This window comes from Maniola hyperantus, chromosome 7 (genome assembly GCF_902806685.2).
Source record: "Maniola hyperantus chromosome 7, iAphHyp1.2, whole genome shotgun sequence".
NCBI classification, from domain to species: domain Eukaryota; kingdom Metazoa; phylum Arthropoda; class Insecta; order Lepidoptera; family Nymphalidae; genus Maniola; species Maniola hyperantus.
In genome coordinates, this window is record NC_048542.1 from 10,106,593 (window position 1) to 10,126,051 (window position 19,459).

Genomic DNA, 19,459 nt, shown 5'->3' on the forward strand with positions numbered 1-19,459 from the left:
ATGAGTGTGTGCGCAAACACAGGTGCAATCTTTATTCCCTCACTCTTATAGCTCAGTGGGACGGATATCCGACACGATCGGAGAGAGGTCAGGTGTAGGACCGACAGCTTTACGTGCTCTCTGAGGCACGGGGGTAGAACAATGCCAAGCCAACTTCCTAACTCCGGGCTAGTATTGAGAATTTCTGTGACCCGTGAATCGAACCCAGGACCTTGTCATCTGCAGTCAAACCACTAGAACAACGAGACCGTTTCAGCACATAACGACGACCTGTCAAACATTGACAAGTTTAATGTTTTTTTGGTGCAAACTCACGGTTACCATTATACATTATTTTCTACTCCAAAAACATCTCGTTATTTATATTCGCAAGTTCCCAATTCGATAAAAACTTTGCAGGCCTATACAAATCCAAGTACGAAACCAGCCGCAAACTAAGCCCCTCTGGGCTTCTATAAGCCTAGCTTAAAACACCCGGCCTTTGCTAAGCGTAGTGTTTAGTGCCGAACTTGGATAACTTATTTGGCTTAAATCCACTTCATTGGCTCGCACTTACTTTGCAGCGTCTTACTAAATACGTAATAATTATCAATATTGAATGGCTTCGATTCGATTATTTTGTAAAAGTAGGTACTAGGCAGTAGGTCGATTTTACGCAGAAAAACCCATAGACAAACCTATATAAATAATTAAAATTGAAGTAGATATGGCCATCTATGATTTCAAAATAGCTGGATATTATGTAAAGTTCTTTGGTAATTTCAATGATTTTAAACCCAACCCCATTATTATATCCGGTCTATCAAAATGACTGAACCAATTTTGACTGAATTTTCGTAGGTTTTTCGCAGGACAGTGCTAGGATTTAGGAATGATCTAGGCTCCTTGTTGTGCCGAAAAAATAAAGGGTTCGTCAGATAGAGCTCGCTGTATTGTATAATACTAACTCGCCTCAACTACTCACTCGTAGGCTTCTCCATCCTGAACTTAATCTTAGATCTTTGATCTAAGATTTAATCTTCTTTGTGAAATGTAAACATTGACTTATATATTACTTCGTAAGGACAGGGCCATTAAACAAGCAAAATGGCACCGATTCATTGGTCCTAAAATGTTTATTTAGCACCAATGCAACCTTAGTGACATCTGGATTTCAAACGGGTCGTTCATTAGTATCTAAGAGGTGACGATTCGCTTCGCTTATTTCAATGAATATAAATGATTATTATTAGAGATTACAGTACAGTAATAGACATAGTAGTAGAAATTGTTATAAGGTATACATAGTATACCTTATAACAATGTCAATTAAAATTTATAATTTTAACAATTTTTGTAAGTATGTTTATGTTAGTTTGTACTCGTAGTTTAATTAGTGTAATTGGCTTTATGGCCGTTCTAATTAAATAATAAATAAATAATAATAATAATAATAATAAGTTATATAATAGTTGCCGTGTGGCACCGGCAGAGGAGAATGTTGCCACCCCTTTTCATCCCGTGGGTGTCAATAAATAATAATAATAATAATAAGTTATATAATAGTTGCCGTGTGGCACCGGCAGAGGAGAATGTTGCCACCCCTTTTCATCCCGTGGGTGTCGTAAGAGGCGACTAAGGGAATCGGGGAGCTGATTATTGTCAGCCAAGCCCCCCAAAATCTGGCGTGCTGGCCATACAAACAGCCTCCTCGGGGACCCGAGTGGACCCCGAGTGATGTATCCACCACTCACCCCCCCCCCCCTTTTAATGATGATGGAAAACAATGAAATGAATGTGCGAATAGGGCCGCCAGGGCGCGCCTGGAGCTGGCGCTGGGCGTAGCAGCATACGGGCCGCCAGTACCATCAGTCGACCGGCACCGCCACCTAGCCGGTGGACACATCCATCATCCCCACCAGATGGCTTGGCTCCGACAGGGTCCACCAGGGCCCAATCTTCGGCGCCCGCCGCTGGTGGTGTACGCCGCATGAGATGGACGTCTCTCATGAACGAGAATGTCATGCGTGCGTACTACAGGGCGACGGGAGGGGAAACCGGACGGACTGGCTACCGAGCGGCAATGTACCGCGAGTTCCTGCTGCTCGAGCCGAACTTAACTGTCACAGAACAAAACCTGGCAGACCGGGCTCGGTACATTCAGCGCTCGAACATCTTTAACGCTACCGAGCTCGAACGATTGCGACGTGAGGCTGTTCCAGAAGTGTCAGCACCAGCCACAGAGCAAATCGACTCCCAGGCGGTGCCTGTCCCCGTAGAGACGAATACCATCTCACAAGATTTGCCTGTGGAGGAAGACACCGAAGGAACAGTCTCCCTGGATATAGAGCGGATGAGAGGGATTCTAGAAGAGGCGATTTCTGAAATCCGGAGCGCTCCTCATGAGAATCGTCCGCGGCTCTCCCGACTCACGCTAAATGTAGCGACGCGGGATGTCATTGAGGCCATAAACAAAATGCTGCCTCAACATCTGGAAAGCAGCACTGGCCTGGGTGATACGGCTTCTATCCTCTTCGGCGCGGCGCTCGCCGTGCACCGATTTATCGGTGCCAAGACTCCGGGACCGGAGCGTGCTGCTGCTGCAAGGCGCAGCGCGGAACCGGCCTGGAAGAAGAGAATAGAACGCCGTATCACTCTGGCCAGAGTCCTCATTGGCAGACTGCAAAGCTTCAGGTCGGGCAATACTAGGCCAAGGATTGTGCGCTCTGTTAGAGTTGCGTTTAATGGGTGTGGGGTCAGGCTGGACCAGCCCAATATTGCGCAAAAGCTAACAGAGCGCATCGACGACCTGAAGCAGAAAATCGCTGCATGGGGGAACCGCATCCGACGATACTCGGAAAGAGTCGAGCGATTTCAGCAAAATCGCCTCTTCTTGAGTGATCAGAAAAGGTTCTACAAAAGACTGGAGTGCCCAGCAGTCTGCTCTACTTCTCAGCGACCAGACCCGGCCGACCTCGTCACTTTTTGGCGGGGTGTGTGGTCGAGGGAGGTGGAGCATGAGGAGGGCCCTTGGATTGCGGCGGTAGAGGAAGCATGTGCCTCAATAGAACCGATGAACCCGGTCGCCATCTCTGCGGAGGATGTAGCTGGTGCAGTAAGGCGGGCCCCGAACTGGAAAAGCCCGGGACCCGACGGACTGCATCACTACTGGCTGAAGGGTTTTTCGGTTTGCCATGCGACCTTGGCTCGACAATTTCAAGAGGCTCTTGAGCAGAGGGCACTCCCGAGCCTTTTCACTACTGGGATCACTCATTTAGCTCCAAAGTCCACCGATACCACTGATCCGGCTAAGTACCGTCCCATTACGTGTCTTACTACCATCTACAAGACACTGACATCCGTTTTGAGCCTCAAGATCTCCCGTCACGTAGACGAGAATAACATCATATCTGGGGCTCAAAACGGATGTCGGGGCGGTAGTCGTGGTACTAAGGAGCTCCTTCTCATCGACTCCGTTGCGGGCCAACTGGTCAAACGCAACCGTCGGAATTTCTCCGCTGCCTGGATCGACTACAGAAAGGCATTCGACTCGGTGCCCCATTCATGGCTCCTGAGGGTCCTTGAGCTGTACAAAGTCGATGGTACAGTTCGAGACTTCCTCGGGGCATGCATGGGGCAATGGAGTACGATTCTGTGTCTCCATGGCGAGCGGATGGCGGCTGCCGATGACCGGATAAGGATAGGAAGGGGTATCTTCCAGGGTGATTGTCTGAGCCCGCTTTGGTTCTGTCTGTCTCTGAACCCACTCAGCACTCTGCTGGAGGGTTCGGGGACAGGCTTTCAGTTTCGGAGAGGAGGAACAAAAGTGCCTCACCTTCTCTACATGGATGACCTCAAACTGCTGGCACCCAATGCCACCCGCCTGTAGGAGCTGCTCAATGTCACCACTGACTTCAGCAATTCCATCAGGATGGAGCTTGGGCTGGAAAAGTGTGCGGTCATGCATGTGGAAAGGGGACAGGTAACTCATTCGGCTGAGATGAGTCTCGAGCAGTCCACCAACCGAACCCTCTCTGAAGCCGAGTCATACCGGTATCTGGGCATGTCACAGTCGCTAGGGGTAAAAGAGACGGACGTGAAACAGTCTGTTTGTGAAGCCTTTTTTGGCCGTCTGACAAAAATCTGTAAAAGTTATTTGTCAGGCGCCAATAAAGTCCGAGCTTATAACGGCTGGGTCATGCCCGTTCTCATGTACACCTTTGGCGTGCTCAGATGGACTCAGACCGAACTTGACGCCCTGGACAGAAAAGTCCGCACAACTATGACTCTTTATCGCATGCACCACCCAAAATCGTCTGTGATGAGGTTGTATATCCCCCGGAAGTGTGGTGGTCGAGGCGTATTAAGCGTCAAGACCATGCATAACCGGGAGATAGCCAACCTCAGAACCTACTTTGAGACGATGAGGGGGTCCCCCATGCATAGAGAGGTCATAGAATGTGATAAAGGACTCACCCCACTGTCCTTAGCCCAAACCGAGTGGCAGAAACCGGTGGTACTTAGCACCTCTGACCGGGAGGCCGTATGGAGGGAGAAGGAGCTGCACGGACGCTTTTTTAAAGCTCTTAATGAGCCACACGTAGATAAAAAAGCGTCCGTGCAGTGGCTGCGCTTTGGTGACCTCTTCGGGGAAACCGAGGGTTTTGTCTGTGCGATACAAGATCAGGTGGTCAAGACGCGGAACTACCGAAAGTACATTCTGAAGGATGGCACTCACGACATCTGTCGAGCTTGTCGCCATCCCGGCGAGTCACTCAGACATGTGCTTTCGGGATGCTCAGCGCTTGCCAACACTGAGTATCTGCACAGACACAACCAAGCAGCCAAAATCCGTCACCAAGAGCTTGCTCTGAAGTACGGTCTCCTGGATGAGAGGCTGCCGTATTACAAGTACACACCGGTGCCGGTACTCGAGCGCGACGGAGTCCGGCTCTATTGGGACCGGTCCATCATCACGGACAGGACTATTCTAGCGAATAAGCCTGACATCGTGGTGGTGGACCGGGCACAGTCGAGGGTGTTTTTGGTGGACATCACCATTCCGTATGACGAAAACCTCGTGAGAGCTGAGACGGAGAAAAAGCGCAAGTATCTCGATCTGGCTCACGAGGTTTCCGACATGTGGCATGTGGAGTCCACTGAAATCATCCCAATCGTCATATCTGCGAATGGGTTGATCCCAGTCAGCCTCGCTCAACATCTGAGGCGACTGGGGTTCCGTGGCAGTTCGCTCGCAGCCAGGATGCAAAAAGCGGTCTTGCTGGACTCGGCTAGGATAGTCCGCCGATTTCTTCACCTGTCGCCCTGACCCCCGGCCGTTTGGTCTCCCCATGCCGGGGTGTAATCCTCCGCCCGGTACAAATATGTATCTATGTAATGTTTATGTAGGTCTATTTATTTTTATGTATGTAAGTATATTATAAACTTTTTTGGCTTTTATATGTATCTATTTTGTACACGGGCGTGAGAGCAAATAATATATAATAATAATAATAATAATAATAGTAGAGTCAGATACTAAATTGGATTTCTAAAAGCATTCATCGTTTATTAAATTATTACGTTCGTTATTAAAAAAAGTCTGATTGAAAATTATAATAAAAATATATTTTCATGGCAACTTAGAAAAGGAAAATATTCTGATCCTAAATTTTTTAATTTACATAACGAAGGAAAAACCAATATAAAGGAAAGCTAACGATGATTTGCTTTTCAATTTTACTTCTCCAAGTCTCGAAGTGAAATGAAAAATTCTTTATCTTTTGTTTATTATTATATTAACAAAACTGGCTCTAAAGCATTCTTTAGTACCGTGAATGTGCACCTTAAAAATATTTTGGTCTTGAGATATTTCGGACTTTTTGTTTACTTTCACCTAACTTATAAATCTACCACCACCACCGCACCGGGGTAACGCGAGGGTTGTCCGAGTGTGCGGGGCGTTACCTCCTCGATTGCCATTTCGACCGTTCGCGTACTATAATTATATTCAGTAGAATGAAAGATCTATCGTTAGTTGAAAGACAAAATGGAAAAGAGTATAGTTTATTGCTAGATCTCGAAGAACCGATATTCACTGGGCAGTAAATTTACTGCTCACTGAATATAATAACGTATTATATAACATCATAGAGATCATAATAGTTGTTATAGAAGCGTTAAAGGAGCGTGACCTTGTTGCTACTAAGATGAGCAGCGACCCATCATTAAATAAATAAATAAATAATCTTTATTTTATCAGACATCAAAGGCCCACAATATTATGTTAGTAACCATCTTAACCTATGTTAGTAACTATTTTATAATATAATGTATGTTAGTAAGAAACTTATTCTATGTTAGTTAATATAATTAATATACTTATTAACTAATGCAGACATCCAGTGCGCTTTGAGAGCGCTGTCCTGTCTGTCTGCTATCACCTTCAGGATAATGTTGGGACTTTGAAAAGGCATTAAAGCCTACACCTCGAGCGTTTGCTTTGATCACCAATGTAATGTGGGGACAAAAACATGGTATGGTGAATTGTAGGCTAAAGCTTCAGACCCATTATGCAAATAGTTTGCGGCTGATGGTTAATCCCATAATATATTTTAGATGGAGCGTTCATACAATACCTAGTACTATGCACAGTTTGCGGCGTTTCGCTTGCCGTCTCATTAAATCGGACTCTATGCCTCTATAATTATAACAGTAGTCTATTTGCCTATGGGGCTTGCAAATGCATCTAATTTGCATCTCAGAGTCAGCTTGCCGATTTTCAGCCGTTATCTATTTGCCTGAGTCCGAAGCTTAAGTTACAAATGCTTATAGTTATTGACGTAGGATATCGGTGCTTATGTACAAAAATTTCTTTGAATTGGGTGCTACAGAGTCCCTCCCAAATTGGTGACATGCGTTCCGATATTAATTGATTCAGTACCTACTTGCCATTTCTAGATATTATATTATACTTATTACGTATTCTATAAAATTCATTAGATGGGTGTTTATTATGGTTGACAAACTCGTGGGCTAACAAAATGACTAGACTCATTTTGATGTGGTTTTTCCACAAAATCTAAATATAGTATTATTTGCTTGAATAAAGGTAAAGAAAAAGATGCAATAACTAATTACTTACTTATATTAGTGTCAACATAATATTCTATTACATTAAGATATCACCGGCACTTCGATTTTAATCAAAAAATAGGCGTGAAAATCTTTTTAAAATTTTAACAAATAATTAGCACACCTACCACTTATTTTGTGTAACTTACCTTTAAACAGTGAGTTGCCCATATTTCGAAATCTGCAAAGAAAAACAACAATTGAAATATCTTGTAGAGCTTATTTAGAAACTAGAAAACTCTATTACTGGCTACTGCATAGCTATGCTAGCATCTTATAGGTTATAGGTATCACTGTATAATTAAGTTACCAAATCCAAGCGGATCAAATCCCAGGAAACTGCATGTATAATTTGAAATTGTAGAGAAATAACTAATAACAAAGCCTGAAGAGCATGCTATATACTATAAGGCATCGATTCCATTGTCAACAGTATAAACTTTTCTGCTCGTTCACTGTGATCTGTATATGTTGGCTTAGATATTTACTCACAAGTTAGTTGTGTTAAGAAGCATCTTCTACATAACAGCTGAACGCAGAACTCTGATCTCAGACCTCTAAACCGTTGGCAATAGGATCAACGTTTTAAACTAGGTATGTAAATATAACAAAGTAAAAAAAAAGATAATCAGCTTAAATACACAAAAGAACATCACGTTAAAACCCGTTAAAGGGTACAAGCGTATTTCTACTATAGGAATCGGATTTAGAAGGAATCTATTAGTATTTACGTTATAAAAACAAGTATTCGAGAGGAATCACATCTTTGTAGAGTAAATCCTGTTAGTCGACGGAGTGGAGCTTGCAAGTTTTTCCAATCGGCTTATGTGCTATCCTGTAGGATTGGGGCAGCGGCACATTTTAATAGTACTTTAGTGCTAGATGGGTACTGGAAAGCTTACATTTGGAGAAATCACAGAGTTACCATGCGAGCGATAGAGAAATAGGTAGGTACTCTCTGTATAATCTAATGAGAAATATGGAGATCAATACAACAATAAAGCCATCATTCAACGAGTCGCGAATCTAAAATGGCAATAGTCATAGCTTTGTTTTAATCGAAGACAAGCAGAGCCGGTCCCTATATGCGCCTTTACGCCTATAAGCGTATTAGGCCTAGGGTGCTCGTTACGGGGGGCGGCAATGACGACTATCATACACATTCGTTATATTAAAGGGAGTCTCAAAATGCAAATTCTTTGCGCAACATATAAAAAAATTGATCTACCCTCGATTCTCACATTTATGTTGTTTTATTGCGCAGTTGTCTCAAGGGGCGCCATTTCAGTAATTCGCCTAGAATCTAGGCGAAAGACTGAAATGGCGTCCCTAGGGCGTCGATGATAAGTAAGCCTTCTTCTGAGATCTTGCCTGGTGGTACAGTACGCGGCAGAGAATAATGTACATCGACCTTTAGAAGGAGATAGCGGATTTTTAAGCGCTAAATTGGAACGGCTCTTGAACGGGCAATGGTAGTTTAATTAAACCCTTACCCCTAATCGTCAGGCTTTTTCATAAGCATGACTACAGAACCCCGCAATATGCGTGGTCAGTTATCGATTGTAAGTTCTTCGTTTTTTAAACATTTAAGTATGGTGCACTCATTAAAGTGTGGTTTGACCCTTACGCAAGGCTCGCCAGTTGTTAAGTCCATCTTGGAGCTCTACCTCGATGCTGTTCGTTGTCACAAGATATCAGAGGATTTATTACCTTACCGATAACATTAAGGGATGTTTACCCAATTTATAACATTGATTTAAAGCCATAGAATATTGTATTTCTCATCTTATCAATATTGTAACTGAAAAGATACTGAAAAACCTTTTAAGTTCAGGGTATTAGTAGAGTGGTATAATGGGATGTTTTTAAAAAGCCTTTATCTATACATATAGGGCATAGACATGCAGATAGCTATTATGACGTAGCCATCCGCTTAGAAAGGATTTTTGAAAACTTAACCCCTAAAGGGGTGAAATAGGGATTTGAAATTTTTCTAATGCACGCGGACGGAGTCGCAAGCATAAGCTAGTAATAAATAAAGATGTTACGAAAACAATTTTATTCGTAAGTTTATTAAAGCAGCGCGATCAAGTGCGCAAGTTTGGATGAGCCCTAACATTATTTTGTTCAGGAACGCTCTATTTATTTTAGGGCATGTTAAAATAAAAATGAAAAAAAGCTCTTGTTTACCAAACTAGGTTAAATAACTAGATACTAGCATGCTTGGATAATAATGTAGCCAGGGACATAAAAGCAAACATTTCATTAAAAAATTCAGCAAATGCCTTTACATGCAACCTCTATTCTCTTATAGACTCATTATTATATCAAAACTATTATACGTAGTAAAAACAACTTTATACTATCCAAATAAAATGCGAATTTGTTTGAATAGGTTAGATTTTCTTTTGTTCAATTCGGTGGCATTTTGCGGCCTGAATACTGTAGTAGTAGATGAAAAAGATCTTTGTCACCATATCCATAAGATCGAAAAATAACCGTTTCAGAAATATACGTGAATGGACGACGGATATTCAAAGCTAACACAATGAAAAAACAGTTTTATTTAATCAGAATTAAGGTTCAAAATGAACTTACCGATTTGTTAAATTTCCATGCGTACGGGATTTTACAGTGGAGGGTCTTGTATTGTAGACTAGGAGAGCATCTGTGAACAAACAATAGGTATTAGGATAGTAATTACGTTGTACGTTACATTTTAGTGCCCATTTATTTCAGAGGAATTTTAGGCGAAAAGCTTAGGCTAGATACACGTTGACTTTTTAGGTACCTATGTACCTAGTATATAGATACCATAGGTTTTATACCAAGGTGAGATGTAAATAATAGTGTTCGCAAATATTGTTCGCAGTTTTTAGCCCATTAAACATTTTTAGATCCTAACAGTTCCAATAAGAAACGTTTTACTAAGTAATACATCAATTAATTGAGAATTGTTGATTTTTCATTAAAATTATCAAAATAAAAGTTGGAAAGTACCAACAACAAAACACTTACCGAAAAAATTTAAAGATTCAAAGTGAAGAAAAGAAAGAAAATTGCTTGGAAATAAATTCGATATCAGCAAAACCACCCTAACAAGTAAAATACTTTATGAGAAAAATCCAATTTATAAATTTACGTCTGTAACTATGCCAAGAATTTGCGAAATAAATATGTATGATAAAGCATATGGCGATGTTTCAAATTAACCATCGTGTTTTAAACACGTGGTTTTATAGAATATCGTTAAACCAGAAAACCAGTCTATAATCATAACAGTTCTATCGCCGGAAAAAGTTTTATAAAAGTTTTTCAATATAATTATTCAACTCCATATTATTCGAAAATTTTCAACCCCTATCGGCTGTCGCTTCATTTGCCGGCAGTGTCAACGAAACTTCACTAACAAGCAAACTTCTATAAACCTAAATTACGAAACTTTGCCTCTTTGTTGGCTAACTCTGCGGACTTTACAAATGGAATTGATTTGATAGGCCAAACTTGCTATATGGGAATTTGAAATAATTATTTCAATATAGAGTTTCCAAACATAGCTGTGCCTGTTGCTATAGTTGTTTTAATATCAACAGATTTTCGCAATTTTTCGCAAAAGCCTGGCCCAAGATTAGGTATTACTTTGCATGACGTCTTGTTCAATTGTATAATAACTATTGAATATCTACTAATAGGTACAATAAATCTAGTAGGTACTAGGTAGGTGCACTAAAATTTCTAGATCAAAATGTGTTTCTCAGTTTTGAAAGCCAGTTATCTAAATACATAAAAAGTAAAATCCCGACTCACAGACTTACTTGTCAACGCCCAGCCCAGATTCTTGAAACTGGAAACTTGAAATTTTGCACAGAGGTTCCCTTTATAATATAGGCAAGGAATAAGGCTTGATTTTTCGAAATTTTCACGGGATAGGAATTAAACAGGATTTATATTCTTGCCCAGCGAAGCCAGAGCAGTTAAAAGAAGAAATTCATAAACATAAAAACGTAAAATGTAAGTCCGGGGTTCAAGAAACTTTAGATTTTGTATGAAATATAATATATACCGTTTCCTCTATATTTACAAAAATTGCTCTCTGAAGCCAAATCAGACTAGCTAAGCACACAAGGCATAAAAATATTATGCTCGAGATCAAGCAAAATATTTCACAAAAGTTTCACCCCATTACAATATATTCACAAATCCCTTACGCACTAAAGGAAAAACACGAATATGTTTGGGGGCAAACTCAATCTTGATTCTGTTTTGATGACCATAAATATTTACCAGAAAGAAGTTTCATAAAAATAACATTATACATATTAGATAAGGTATATTTGTCACAAAAAATATTTACTACTTAGTTTTTGCTAATCAACATTCTTTATTTTAGATAGAGCATACCTATTCTTAGAAAAACATGCATAAATTGAAGAATATTCCTTCCTCTATTTTAGAGCCTCAATAGCTCAACCGGTAAAGAAGCGGACTGAAAACTGAAAGGTCGACGCACGGTTCAAACCCAGCCCGAACTATTGTCGTACCTACTCCTAGCACAAGCCTGATGCTTAGTTGGAGAGGAAAGGGGAATATAAGTCATTTTAACATGGCTAATATTCTTTTAAAAACAAATACAAATAAAAATAAATTATCGGAAAGGCAATTGAAATATCAATTAAAATGCTCGTAACTTTAGAGAATCATAAAAATATAAGCTATATTTTGGCTCAAAAAAAATCGTTATTAAATTAAATATAAAAAAAATATTTTACGGAGAAAAAATTTGTGCCACTTATTGTAATAATTGACATAATAGAACTCTACCACGGGTTCGGAATAAAGATTCTACTACGAAGAGTCGACAAGAAAATCAGAAGTTAAGTACCTACTCTTTTAAACAGAAATACCTACAATACCTACTTAAACTATTACATTACACGTGGGCTGCTGAATGAAAAGCCGTTTCATGCGACTTTGTCAATAAGAAATTCATCAATTTTTGACTAATTTATGCAATGGCAAATCTGAAAACTCTAAAATATATAAATAAAGTATTCTGAAATGTTATGTTTCGATCATTTATATACTATGTTCCAAAATATAATGTCTAAGCTAAAAACTTGGGTGTTTAATTTTATTTTACTAACAAAACATGAACTCAGTGAGAAGAAGTTCCATAAAATTGCGCTGGCATATTATTACTGCTACTCATCCATATTAAATGATACGATTCCATTGGACCGTGATTGACATGAACACAGATTCCTGTGTTCTGTGTTTATAACGCATTAAAGCAAAGCATTCGCTCAGTGGAGTTGGCTTTAAAATGCAGTGTTTATTTTAATAACGATGTTTACCTTCGGAATAGATAATTGCAAGTGAAGATTTTAGTTTAATCTTGCTTGTGCATAAAATACGATTGCAAAGCTTTGGGGGAAGTCTATTTAAATGGTTGAGAACATGACATTATAAATCTTTTAGAAGGGGGTTGCAGAATTGAAGTAGATATGGAGAGGTAACTCCGATATAAATATAAAAACTTCGCTTTGTTTTGAAGCTTTGCTTTGTTTTGGTGGTCAATGATTACATTTTTAAATATTAAGTATGTTTTAGTATTTAGCTTATAGTTCACTATATAATTTTACATTGCAAGTACTTTTAATTTAAATAATTGTTTTAAGATATTTTAAAATACTCACCACTTCAATATTTCGATCTTTGATTAACCTTAGATACATATATTTTAGTATGTAAGTTTACAATATAATATGCTCATAACTCCGAATCACTATTCTGTAAATAAAACGTATTTTAGAACTGGGATACTGCTGCAGCGAATACGGACACAAGCGATTAAAATATTTTCAATGCCTATAAGGTTTTGCCTATCGAATAAATACCATTGTAAAACCCACACGGAGGCGATAGCAAAAAATCAAGCAATCTTATTGTATTTTTAAAATCCATATCCATACTATTATAAAAAATAAACATATACGTAGCAAACAATCGTTCGCTACGTCTTTATGCTATGTTTTCTATTCTAATAATTTTAATGCAGCGATGCGAGCATTCTCGCTCGCGCATTCTTTAGCGTCTTGGCTCGAGTCAATGACCGTGCACGCATGAAATTTAAACGACAAAGCGAGATTATAAAATTTAAAAATGTAATAATTTTTAAATTTTGTTAGATTTCACTTAATGATTTTTCACAAGCTACTTTTAGTAAGGTAGCAGTTGTTACTTTTCAAAAAAAGTTTTCACGTGATTTTTCACATGCTACATGTGAAATAGTCGATCTCTACTAGAAAGTTTGCTTGTTAACAGAGTTGCGTGATAAAAATACGAGTACCTACCCATGTTAAATAATATGATAATGATATGCTGAAAAAATATGATAACTTCGCATTGAAATGAAATATTTTCCACCAGCTAGTATGAAACCTTTCTCTTACTAGAAAACTTTTTCCAACTGTGAAACTTTTGTACCTTCGGGGATTACACTGCTCTAATTAAACATATTTTCTAAACTAGGTATATGTAGGTAGGTAATACTTGGATTATTATTTTTAAATGGAGTTATAACTGTGATGTAAAGACGGTGGCGTGTGGAAGCTCCTACAAAAAATCTGTGTCCAGCAGTGGATGTCTATCGGTTGATAATGATGGTCATGATGATGATGATTGAGTCATAACATACCTGGCAAATAAGAAAAATGTTGTCTTGTTTCCGTTACCAACTTTACTCTAACAAATATATTTTGCAGGTCGGTCTGTCTGTCAAACAGGAACAAACATACATACGTCTTTAACTAGTCGCCTATATCTGGTTCGTAGTGTGAAGTTAAAACTAGGTTTGAATGAAAACTGTGTCTCTGGTGTCACGTGCACGCGGAAATGAAAATAAAAGTGCTTGGTAGGGTTTACTTAGTTCGGGTAAAACCACACTTGTCCGTGTAGGTATTTTATAACTCACTAGCTGATGCCCGCGACTTCGTCCGTGTGGATTCAATTCTTGAAAATTCCATGGAAACTTTTTAATTTTTCGGGTTAAAAGTAGCTTAAGTCACTCTCCCGGTCTTTAAGTACCCATGTAAAGTTGGTTTACTTATGATAGAGACTAAGATTTACTTTTATTATATCTCACTATTACTTTATTTTTATGTTATTGAAAAATTTTAAATTTTTGATCACATTTTTGTATTAATTAAATATATTATCTGTACATAAATATACTACGTTATAGAGCTGTAATCTTGGCATTTTACATTTGCATTAATGCCATCCATCCCATCCCCATACTATCCGCATGCGTAAAACAATAAACAACTGAGATTTATCATATTATGACTCTTTCATGTTGATTCAGTTTTTGATGTCAAAATTATAAAGAAATAAAAATAAGGAGAAGAAAGAGAGATAAATACTCAAAGTATTTTCTCAAACGAAAATCTTCGGATAAGTGTGCATCGTACCTAAGTCAATTTCGTCGAACGAATTCATTTTTATTTGAACTATCGACGGGCGAAGTGTCCAATTGTCATTCGTTTTTCGCGAATTGGCGAAAATAAAAGGTGAACTATTTAAATTGCATTCTCTCGTAAATACGTGATTCTAAAACATTCGCTATTTTTATTACTAACCAAACGTTTTGCTATTTGGTGTGATATTTAGGTATTTGGGGCATTAATTTTCTATTTAAAATTGCACCTTTACATATTCTTTTTATCTACAAATCGGTATGGTAATCACCTCCAATCAAATAATTATTTATTAATTTATTGCATTACTAGCCCTGGAATTGTAATCACATTTTGAGTTTGTTGATTGATTAGTTGATTTTTAACAAAGCCCCGGTTAACTATACATAGTTCCCGGGCCATTTTCATTAAAAATTTTTAGTACTTAATGAAATTTTTACAAATAACGGAGTGTTGTAAATATTCTTATAGCTTTAACTTTCAGCTATTGGTTATACTTACTCAAGGGCTCAGCGAATTCGAACAGAATTTTAACAAACTCTATATTTTTTAGCAGCGAGATCTGTCACATTGCTAAAACTGAAACGGTATTTCAATTTGAATAAAAATATCAAGGAATATAACGAGCTTTCGAGCTCGCATGTCATCTGTATCACAAAGCCCTCTTTCAAACGGGCTTTTTTCGGAAAAACATTCAAAATAAAAAGTAGGAACGTATGCAGTCCAATGTTTGTGTGGATGCTCCTCATTAAAATGCATGAACTGAACGTCAAAGAGTAAGTTATGTTTTGTTATTGGGTTCTACCTTTCGTATACGTGTCTCTGAGCGGAAAACATATTTTTAACTTTGGAACGCAGTTGCTACTTGCTCTACATTTTTGCTCCTAGTGTTAGGGGCGACACGAAGAGAAAATTTCTGTTTTTATAAAATAGCGAAGGTCTGGCACACGCTGGCTCTTAGTCCATTAGGCTTAAGTGAATATTTTATTTAATTTTTATTATTTTAGATGCAAATTGCACTTAAAACTTTACTTTAGCCTTTAATTTAAAGCCTATGAATATTTGAATAAATGTAAGCGAGAGACGGAAACGTTTGTTTTTTCAAACTTAATTCGTAATTAGAATTTCAATATAGTGAATACTAAAATGGTAAATAGACAAATAATTAAATCATACCCATATTATAAATGTGAAAGTGTGTTTTTGTTGGATTATTGGTTTGTTGGTTTGTTGGTTTGTCCTTCAATCACGTCCCAACGGAGCAACGGATCAACGTGATTTTTTGCATGGGTATAGAAGACCTGGAGTGACAGGCTTTTTATCCCGGAAAATCAAAGGGTACCCACGGGATTTTTAAAAACCTAAATCTACGCGGACGAAGTCGCCTGCATCAGTTAGTCAGAGTATAAAAAGCTTCAAGTAGGTACATAGCTAGAGATAGGTCTTGCAAACCCATTTGCATGCAAAAGATTGCTTGCCTAATTAATAAAGAGAATCTGTGACTCAATACGACACTTTCACAGAATCTAGGAGCATGCAATAAAATGCGATGCATTTTTTCCAACGATTCCTCGTCTATTTTGCTCCGGAAATCTTTCTCCTGAGCACTTAATGGGGATGATTTATTTGAGAACCGGAGAAATTCTTCGGTATTCGACTTAAACTTTTATTGGTACGAGAAAATATAGACGCTATTTGTTTAATTTGTTATTTCATTTCGATATCGTGTAAGTTTTGTTTTTCCAATAACATTAATTGTGGTTTTGTAGTGGTACTTATATTATCATTAATGTTTAGTATAAATAATTGTGCTTTAGGATGGCTTTGGGCTAGTTTGGTGGTAAGGTCAAGCAGGCAATCATACCATGATCAAACTGCATGACAACAAAACCAAAAAAATACATTTTTGAATCCGTAATATATTATGTACATATAACGTACCATACTAATATTATAACATGTGAAGACTGTCTTTTCACGACCCGTCCGATTAACCAATTTTGACACAATTTGATACAGGAAAAGCTGACTGATTGATTGACTGACTGACTGATTGACTGACTAATCTACCAACGCACAGCTCAAACTACTGGACGAAACGGGCTAAAATTTGGTATGCAGATAGGATAGTAGCTGTTATGACGTAGACTATGCTACGAAAGGATTTTTGAAAATTCAACCCCTGAGGGGGTAAAATAGTGGTTTAAAATTTGTGTAGTTCACGCGGACGAAGTCAAGGGCATAATATAAGCCAATCGGGCATATAGACAACATGTTGGGATACACAAAATATGCAACCCGAAATGATAGATTAACATGTGTACTTTAAAGACAGTTACAAATTCATAAATACGCATTGATAAATGTTTCGTCCCATCTTCGTCGTATCCCTCTGACGTTGACATATTGCGCCATATATTTTGGCGGCGCCATACATTTCCCGTTTAATCGATTATAAAGCCTTGTTATTGATATGGCGTTTGCCATAATGCTGCTTTCATAGCGCCTGTGAATGGATTTTGCATAATAGACCAGATTTATCGCTGGTAATATACTTATTATGAATGGAAATTGCCCAAAAACTTTTATAAAATAATTAAAATTGCTCTATTTATAATGTACCGTTAACACTTGACAGTTACGAAATTGCTTGGTAGTGTAATGAATTAATATGAACTCATATTAATTATAAAAATGATTACATTTATATACAGAGTACCTATGTCCAGAGTACCTATGTCCAGCAGTGGACGTCTATTGGTTGATAATGATGATGATGATGATATATACAAAGTGACTGGTAAAAAATCACAACCCAGTCGCGAAGTTCTACGGGAGGTCAAATGATATCAGATGACCCCTAAATACGGGTAAAAATGGCCCGTTTTTAAATATTAATCGTCTTGTGTTTTTCAGAAAAAATGCAGTCCTATTTAAAAAAAATATGACTTATTGGTCACCCTGTAGATACATCCTCCCCTCGCCGGATGGGAGGACTTGGGGGTCGATTGCCGTAGTTTGATAGTACAAACACCTACGATTGGCTCACACTCTAGTGCTAAGTGTAAAGCTTTTTCATTTCCGGATAGTTCAAGAAAAAAATTTCGCTCGCTTCGTTTGTGCTATTATTTGGCATCCAATTGCTGATTTCCTATTTGCTTTCTTTTTCACGCCTGTTCAGAAATCCTTATCAAAAAGACGATGAAAAAATCGGGTCAATCATTGATGCTGATCTTTCAATGACGATGACATTCGACGATCTTAATCCGCCGCTGCAGCTGCTAGCCAAAACCAAATGAAAAATAAAACTGTCGATTATCCCACTAAGAAATAACCAAAATCGTTATTAAATGTGAGTGACGAAGCGTATTCCTCTTCTTATTTACTCTCGTCTCAGTTGCAAGTTTTTCCTAGTATTTTTTTTCACCTAAACGCTATTTGACTCACCGCCAGTTTTCCGCGAGGCGTTTGTCAGTTGATTGATTAATATCGGCTCTTTACACGACGTATCCCGAATTCTACTTTTAGCGGTAAGAAATAAAACGGTGCAAAAATAAAAATAAACATTTTTGGTAGCATTAATTTTGACTTGGTATTTGAGACTTTGTTTTACTTATATCTGAGAGCTTTAGCAAGTAACAATCTCTAATGTCGTTATTAGTTTCTCAAAGAATAACATTAGTTCACTGATAAAGATTTTTTTTTAAAATATTTAAATCGAAGGTGTACTAACTAGGCTTCAATATTTAACTAAGTAAGTATATTCCATAATTCATATTATTCAAAATTCATTATAGGGTTTTCGATGAAGTTTCCTTTTAGGTTTAGGTATGTAACCAATTTGTATCACGGCAATTTATAACAAGAAAGTTAGCTCACTATGTGTTTTTATTATTATTCAGATACAAGTTAGCCGTTGACTGCAATCTCACCTGGTGGTAACAGATGATGCAATATACTCGTACGATTATGCGGAAATATCTCGGAGCTTGCCTCATTATTAGGTATCTCAAGAAATCTCTCTAATCTCTAAGCAATAAAGGATATGTCGAGCCAGAATATTATTTATTTTTTTAATTTATAAAATGTGAATAGTATATTATATCGTAGGTTACTGGAGAAAGTTCTACGTCGAAAACATAAGCCAAAGAAGCAATTAGGCACTCGTAGCGGCACCAGCGCAGAATTTAGTGGTATAAGGCACTAAGTCCTACTTTTATAATGAGGAGGCTCATTATAAAAGCCTTTTGGGGAAGCGTTATTAAATTACTCAGTGTTCTATATAGTCTCGTAATGTTCAACGAACAGTGTTTGGTACTTACTTATTTAAAATATTCCCAATTTCTCATCCTTATGTTTTGCAGTTTAAACTGTTATTTTGCTTTCTTAATTCATTCATTGAATCAATAGAACTACTTAGGTACCTGCTATATAAAAATAAGATAAGCAGGTATTAAAATACCAGAAGCTTCCGAAATCTGCTAATAAGGTACTGTTATACTGAAATGTGTAGAATTTTGTGGGCACAACAACGTACCTACGTATCAAGAGTATGACTGTATCTACTACAAAATAAAGATCTGAAAGTTATGAAAACCATAAAATTACCTATGGCAGCTAAAGTACTTTGCCATTTCATAAAAAAATACAAATATCACCTCCTTCAGCTCACAGTGACACAGCATCAGTATCATGAATGCAGATATTAATCCTGATTCTTGACAACCTCCGATAGAAGACGTCATACACTAAAACAAGACAATAAATGACCATAATATTAAAAAAACGCGTTAGTCCTATGATTCATTTTTGCGAATATTGCGTCTATGAGATCTTCGACAGTCCTCTATTAAGATGAATAGCCGCTC

At 38.0% G+C, this 19,459-nt stretch overlaps 2 protein-coding genes across 4 annotated transcripts in view; one reads left to right on the top strand and one right to left on the bottom strand.

Moving 5' to 3' along the window:
- LOC117983484 (cell adhesion molecule Dscam2-like) overlaps positions 1 to 19,459 on the bottom strand; it is a 157,599-nt gene that overhangs the window by 105,394 nt on the left and 32,746 nt on the right. For all 3 annotated transcript variants that reach the window (XR_011236924.1, XR_011236923.1, XM_034970051.2), the window contains exons 3-4: positions 9,712 to 9,781; positions 7,263 to 7,294 (exon numbers count right to left, since the gene is read on the bottom strand). Coding sequence is in view for 1 of the 3 variants with exons in the window: in XM_034970051.2 (XP_034825942.2) it covers positions 7,263 to 7,294; positions 9,712 to 9,781 (102 nt within the window). In the remaining 2 variants the exon portion in view is untranslated. The remainder of the gene's footprint in view (positions 1 to 7,262; positions 7,295 to 9,711; positions 9,782 to 19,459) is intronic.
- Positions 4,105 to 5,393, top strand: LOC138402550 (uncharacterized). The gene is made up of 2 exons (XM_069499564.1): positions 4,105 to 5,088; positions 5,184 to 5,393. Exons 1-2 carry the CDS (start codon positions 4,178 to 4,180, stop codon positions 5,272 to 5,274), a joined length of 1,002 nt encoding a protein of 333 aa, XP_069355665.1. The 5' UTR covers positions 4,105 to 4,177; the 3' UTR covers positions 5,275 to 5,393.